General features: G+C 42.5%; 1 protein-coding gene across 1 annotated transcript; it reads right to left on the bottom strand.

Moving 5' to 3' along the window:
• Positions 1-858: 858 nt before the first annotated feature.
• Positions 859-5482, bottom strand: LOC104959541 (collagen alpha-6(VI) chain-like; the record flags this gene model as incomplete). The annotated part of the gene is made up of 3 exons (XM_010787443.1): positions 4926-5482; positions 2805-3557; positions 859-1208 (listed from the first exon to the last, which is right to left on the bottom strand). Coding segments are annotated over exons 1-3 (1656 nt in total), but the record flags the coding sequence as incomplete, so codon positions are not given.
• Between the last annotated feature and the right edge of the window lie 1707 nt (positions 5483-7189).

Raw genomic sequence — 7189 nt, forward strand, 5'->3', positions numbered from 1 at the left:
AAAGCCAAACAACTCACATTCACCGAGGCATCAACCTCCAAAACCCTTTAGAGGGCTACAAGAAACGAAGTGAGTAGCCTACAAGATTGAAGCTGGTCAGATAACGAACGAGTAAATGAAAACAGAATGAGGCGGAGAAGTGTGTGTGTGTGTGTGTGTGTGTGTGTGTGTGTGTGTGTGTGTGTGTGTGTGTGTGTGAGATTAAAATAGCCCAATTGTTTTTACAATAAATAAACATTGAATGTGTTTAATTGAACAGTAAATGGGTTTAACGTTAGTGGCAGGTTGTGTGTGAGAGAGAATAAATAAGACAGCCCAATATTTAAATTTTTTTTTATTCTTTTCCCCCGCATATTTAGCATATTTCGCAACTTTCCGCATATTTCGCAACTTCCCGCAATTTCACCGCATAAAAATCACATAAAAACCCTGCATGTTTAATCGCATAATCAAGGATTTTTGCCCGCGTTTTTCTAGAGGGTCTACCTAATAAGTGCACTGCTAATGACGTTTGCCTCAGCTACAGCTTCACTTTGTATTAACGGCAAATTAGCAATTTTTTGGCGGCATAGCTAAAGACTGAACGTTTCATTATAAACTAAAAGGCACATCTGCCGAAGCCAAATGCATAATTTTTAAATGCTAGCAAAAGTTAAAATATCGTTTGTATTCACATCCACTTCAAATGAAATGGGTTCTGCCCCGTTTTATACACCATTCCTCAGTTTCATAAAAGAGTGGACCCTGTAGTTTCCCTGTACACCAGTTCCTAACAACAAACTGAAGATATCTCTCTTGGTGGAGGCAATGCATGAAAACAAAAATAGGGATTTCCCAGGGTTGCCAGGTGTCTCTCACCTTCACATCAGCTTTGGACTTGTCCAAGAACCTCTGCTTGAAGGACTTCAGCATGGCTGTATTGAAGTAAGTAGTCCCTGACATTTGCACTTCCATGACTTTGTCCACCACTTCCTTGCTGTAGGCTTCAAAGTCTGTGTCGTACAAGGAACGCCCGTCACTATCCAGCAGTTGGAAAGCAATCTTGGGCTGGATAGGATCTGGACCGACGCAGCAAAGGGTTTTCACCGAAGACACGGAACTGGCGATTTCCGGCAGGAACCTCAGGAGCATGGTGTGACCGCTGACCAGCTTCTCCCCTGCTGTTCTCTGAGAAATATCAAATCCCATGGCGATATCGATGCTGCAGTCTGTAGCAAAGGGAAACATGTATTTACCTTTTAGCAATCATAAACACAGAGGAATACGGTGGGATACATAAGCTGTGTTTACATTCACATATTCTTAAGTGCATTTTTAGGTATTGCATTTTGAAGAAGAGCAGCAATATTTGACCAAAACTTCCCCGATCATGGCAAACAGTTTTTTGATGATATGGATATTCCCATAACACATGACTGCATGTCTTAGTGTCCAGACAGCATGAAACATGGCAACTGCCGAGTTTAAATTCACCAGTGGGGTATTTACTGACTTATTTTATGCTGTTGAGCAAAACAGTCAAATCTCTTGCTTTAACCACAGACCACAGGTTGTTATTTCAGGATAACAACCAAAAACACATTCAGAAAACCCTTGACCAGGGGACAGGAAGTGATCAAATGCTATCTCATTTCATGGTTTTAGGACATATTCCTACACCGCTTTATACTAGCTGAAATAAAAGAGCAATTTTGTCATATCGTATACACAACTACGATGTACTTGTGCAATGAATGAAAAACATAGGTTGCAGGATCCTCAACAGTGCAATTAGAAGACATACAACAATACATATAATAAAAAACAAAATAATACAAATATAATGCAATAAAAAATTAAGAAATAAAATACCTTAATTTTCGGACTATAAGCCGCGCCTTTTTTCCCATTTTTCGACCCTGCGGCTTATATAACGGTGCGGCTAATCTATGGATTGTTACAGCTAACGGCCACTAGGGGACCTCCTAAATCTATGGATGTTACAGGTTACAGTCCACCACCTTTAACTCTATGGGCTCTATGGCCGGTCCGCACCCCCCACCTTTAAGCGGCGGGTTCCAGCAGGAAAAGCTGGAGGCCGGAAAAGAGTGAGACAGGTAGCGCGCAAAAGTAAAAGTGGAACCGAGAGTGGTACGAGAGACAGAACGAGAGCAAGACAGACAGACAATACGAGAGCGAGACAGTTTGTCCCCGTACCACTGGTTGAAAACCACTGCTGTAGATCACTGCCGGTACGTGCGCTGGGAGCGCACCGTTTAAGTTTGAAAGTTGAAAAGTTTGTGTGTCTGAAACGCTATGTGATACAGTACAGTTTACACAGCACATGTTCTGTAGCTACTATTGCACTAAATGGTAACACTTGAATACCTTATGCAAATATGCAACTTGTTTGTTGAAATGTTAATAAATGGGAGCTTCCTCAAACAGCCATCTCTTTCCCGACAATCCCCTCTGTGCACGAACCCTTACATATGGTAATGAAACATTAAAACACCTGCGGCTTATAGTCCAGTGCGGCTTATATATGTACACATCATTCAATTTAGCTGCTGCGGCTTATATTCAGGTGCGCCTTATAGTCCGGAAATTACGGTAAATAGTGCAAGATCAGGTGTTAAATAGTCTTATGACCAAGACAATCTCTTTTGTTTCCAGTAAACAGTAATACGTAGCCTTTACCGTGAAACAACTAAGCCCATTGTATTCTCTCTAAACCAGTTGATAGAACAGCACCTACATTTTGTTTTGCAACATTTCAATGGAAACACAGCTATTGAGATGCAAGGAGACACTTTTCAACTTACTGCTTAGGGAGCGAGGGGGTGTGGTTGCGGTTGTGGTTGTTGTTGTTGTTGTTGAGGAGGGTTGGGGTGAAGGTGTGGTTGCGGTTGTGGTTGTTGTTGTTGTTGAGGAGGGTTGGGGTGAAGGTGTGGTTGCGGTTGTGGTTGTTGTTGTTGTTGAGGAGGGTTGGGGTGAAGGTGTGGGTGGGGTTGGGGTTGGATCTGGACCTGGACCTGGATCATCGCATAAGATGTCGACCAAGTCTTGCTTGATATTTTCCAATCCTTTAAAGTTCTGCACATTCAACAGCCTCTCCGGGTTGCCAGTGATCTGCAAGAGCTCCAGGTCATGAATGTCGCCAATGCCGATGGCAAACACCGAAATGTTATGTGTCCTGAGATAGTCAGCTGCATCCTCCACGTCATCATGCGACCCGCCATCTGAGATCAACACCAGATTCTTCGGGACAACACGACTGTCGTCAAAGTATTTGTTTATGTGTTTCAAGGCTTCTCCGAGGTATGTGTTTCCACCAGTGTATTTCAAGTTTTGGATGTGCCCGACCAAATCCTCCTTCCTGAAGTAGCTGTTGAGGTTAAACTCGTCCTGAGGGTTATCGCTGAACTGTGCGAGTCCAACACGCACCCGGTCTTCACTGATGGTAAAGCTGTTCACGATGCTTACCGTGAAGTTTTTCATCATGTCGTGATCTTCTGAATTAATGCTGCTTGACTGATCGAGTAGGAAGATCAGGTCGGCCTTTTTCCCCTTACATCCTGACAGAGCAAAGCAAGAGGAAGACATAAGTCAACATGATGGACATGGAAATATAAAATAGACGAAAATCAAATGTAATTTACAAAAGTACAAAGAAATTCACTGTAAAGCATAATTTGTTTGGCCACACCAAACTCCTCACTCCCTTTTTTTACGGTTTGAAGTCTGATAGATAAGGAATGATGCAGCTGTTCTGTCAATCTGACAGATTAAAAGCAGTTTCTCAGGCTTGTTCATGTATTCAAATAAACCACATTGGGAAAACAACTAGGTATGCTCTGCTTTTACTGCCTTTGTGATTCTTACTCCTTGACGCCGCAAGCAGAAATGTTTTGAGCATGGAGAGAAACAAAATGTGTAGGATATCTACTTCTAAATTGTGTCATTTTCCATCTTTCCTGGCTTTGCCCAAACCCTAAAGAGCTAGATTAGGTAAGCAATCAAGACCAAGAGGTGGTTCGGGCACCTAGTTAGGATGCCACCTGGGCGCCTCCCTAGGGAGGTGTTCCAGGCACGTCCAGCTGGGAAGAGACCAAGGGGTAGACCTAGGACCAGGTGGAGGGATTATATCTCTTCGCTGGCCTGGGAGCGCCTTGGGACCCCCCAGTCAGAGCTGGTTGATGAGGGGAAAGGAACGTTTGGGGCTCTCTGCTGGAACTGCTACCTCCACGACCCGACCACGGATAAGCGGGAGAAGATGGATGGATGGATCAAGACCAAGACTTTTTTGTCCAATATTTGTTGTAGAAGTGCATTAAGTGACCAAACACAAATACTGGTAAACTATACATTCAACTGTTTATGAACCATCATTCCAAAAGGGCTTTATGTTTATTTTAGGGTTTGTTTAAAACATTTTGAATATTTTAAACCCTTTACACGATTATTGTAGTACTGTGAAGATCTAGCAGGCGTGTGGTGCAGTGGGTTGAGCGTTGGTGTTGGGATCAGGGGGTCACAGGTTCAAACCCCACTGCAGTCAGCATGTCGTTGTGTCCCTGAGACACTTCACCCCAAATCCCACCGTATTGAGTAAGTAAGTTGCTTTGGATAAAAGCGTCTAACAAGTGACATGTGATGTAATAATGTAATGTAATCTACAATCACGCTGAAGGATGTGCAGTAAGGAAGAAAGTTGAAGGGGCAAATAACTATGGAGTTGAATTTGAATATTGAGCACTTGAATTATTAATTTAGATTCCTGATCTTTAAAAACAATTCCCTTTTGAAATGAAATCCGTATTACACAGTATGTGTCTTTGTGAGTTTGCTGGATTCAATTATTTTATAAGTTTAGTGGATCTTTTGACACAAACTTTCAATCTTAGCTGGGAAGTTCATGAACTTCTGTACCACAGACCACTCACCTTGTTTTGTGGCATTGCAGAGGACAGCAGACATATTGTTGTGCAGAGTTCCTAGGGCCTCAAATCTGTTCACAAAGAAACTTCTACCGGTGTTGCCAGAAATGGTCAACAGCTGATCTCGATATGCTTCTTTCACTCCGACACTGATGACGGTGACCCCGTGTTCTCGCAGTTTATCAGCCGGACCCTTTAGGTTGGAAGGTATGTTGGCAGCTCCGTCTGTGATCACTACGAGAATCTGGGGCATCTCCCGGCCTCCATGTTCGGCACTAAAGTACTCTAGAGAGTATCTCAAGGCTTTGTCTGTGTAGGTGCCACCTCCTTCCGGCTTCACAGTTGGTATCGCTGCAAGAACTTTCCGTTTGGAGTCGTAGGCGTTCAGTTTAAAATGAGTCCGGGGTTTATCTGAGTAGGAAATGAGCCCGAAACGAGTCAGGTTGGTGCCAACTGTGGTTTGGTTCACTATTGATGCCATAAACCTCCGAATGCTTTCATACTGTATTTGAGATATTCTGGAGCTGTCCACCAGGAAAATAACGTCGGCTTTTTCCATTTTACATTCTGGTTTAAAAGAAAAAAGAGGAAAAAGGAGAAGTTAGCAGAGGAATTGGTTGGGAATGATTATGTTCTCATAAAAAATCAATGCCTTACAATTACAACCGATTCAGAGAAAAGATGGTTACATAAAATAAGCTTCACCTCAGTATGTTCAGTACATATATGTCCATGACCTTCTTTTCCCATTATTAAAATCTAATTAATTTCAGTAAACAAGACAAAATACTTAGGAGTAGACTGAAAATAAGGATTGAGAAATATAAACTCTTGTTGCCAATGGTGGAATATCACAGTAAGTACCTTTACTTAAGTGTTGTACTATAGTTCTATTTAAGTACTTTGTATTTGTTGTACTTTAATATATTTATAGAAGGCTTATAGTTATATAATGATATGATGGAGTACTGTACTAATTATGTACCCAGTATATAAAATTGGTTCCACATTGACAAACTACAACGTTAAAATGATATGACATGTGTTGAAGTGTCCTTAAAGAACTCATTATACCCTACTGGCCTACTAGGGCATTGCGTTCCAAGAATGCAGGGTTGTTGGTTGTTCCTAGAGTCTCTAAAAGTACAATGGGAGCCAGAGCCTTTTCTTATCAAGCTCCACTTTTGTGGAATCATTTGAAGTACATTCAGCTCAAACATTTGGTACTTCTAACAAGTGGAGGACAGAGGAGGCACTTAAAGAGTAACTTGCAGGTTTTTTTTTTTTCTACATTTATGCTTAAACTTGCTTGAAAATTACAATTAAAAAAGTGAATGTAGGATTTGATACGTTTTACGAGACATAAGGGATTCAGAGGGAAAGGAGCAATTTTGAGCTCTGCTCTTAAAAACGGCTTTTTTTTTAAGGTCATACATCAAACGCGTCATATTACATCACAAAGGGTAAACATCTCCGCTCTCTGACCTCGGGTATAGTTAGTAGTTGCGTTGAGTTGAGCGGTTGTGTTTTAGTGAGCTGGTATTTTTCGGTAGTTTTACATTGTATTTCACCATTTGTAATCATGGTGCAGTATTGTGTTTGTGCAGGTTGCACAAATACCAGCCTGTCAGGAAATCGAGTCCACAGTAAAAAGGACCGGAGCTAGCGTTCGTTCCTGGGTGCGTTGTGCATCCACCTCCCTGCAGCACATACTCTCCACAGCTTTATCAGGAAACCGTATTACTTCTCTCTCTCCCCCCCCCCCTTCGCTGCTCTCTCTCTCTCCCCTCCGGTACACGGCACCGTAAGACGTAGTGTGGAGTTGCATTAGGTAACGCTGTGGTGGCTGTACTGCTCCAGCCGTCTCCTTTGTGTTTGTTTGTTTCCCCCTGTCTGTGTTGTTTGTTTGTGCGTGGTGGCTGTCACTCCTGGCTCCCGGCTCAACCTCCACTCACCTGCTGCAATCAGCTGTGCACCCTCCCCAACTACACACCTGCTTTCCATCAAGCCATTTACAACGACATATCAACGGAGGCTCCACAACCTTTCTCCGCCAGATCGTCAAGTATCAGCAGTATCTCGCGTCTCTCCTCCGGTACACAGCACCGTAGTGTGGAGTTGCATTAGGTAACGCGAGATACGGCTGATACTTGCGCATTAGTTTCTGTAATGGATCAGTATCAACAGTCCTGCCAGTAACGTTACTATATTATCAATGCTACTTTAGTTATAGCCTGATATATGATAGCTAACTTCACAATGTTGTGATG

This window comes from Notothenia coriiceps, unplaced genomic scaffold (genome assembly GCF_000735185.1).
Source record: "Notothenia coriiceps isolate Sejong01 unplaced genomic scaffold, NC01 NC01_scaffold00030419, whole genome shotgun sequence".
In the NCBI taxonomy this organism is placed as follows: Eukaryota; Metazoa; Chordata; class Actinopteri; order Perciformes; family Nototheniidae; genus Notothenia; species Notothenia coriiceps.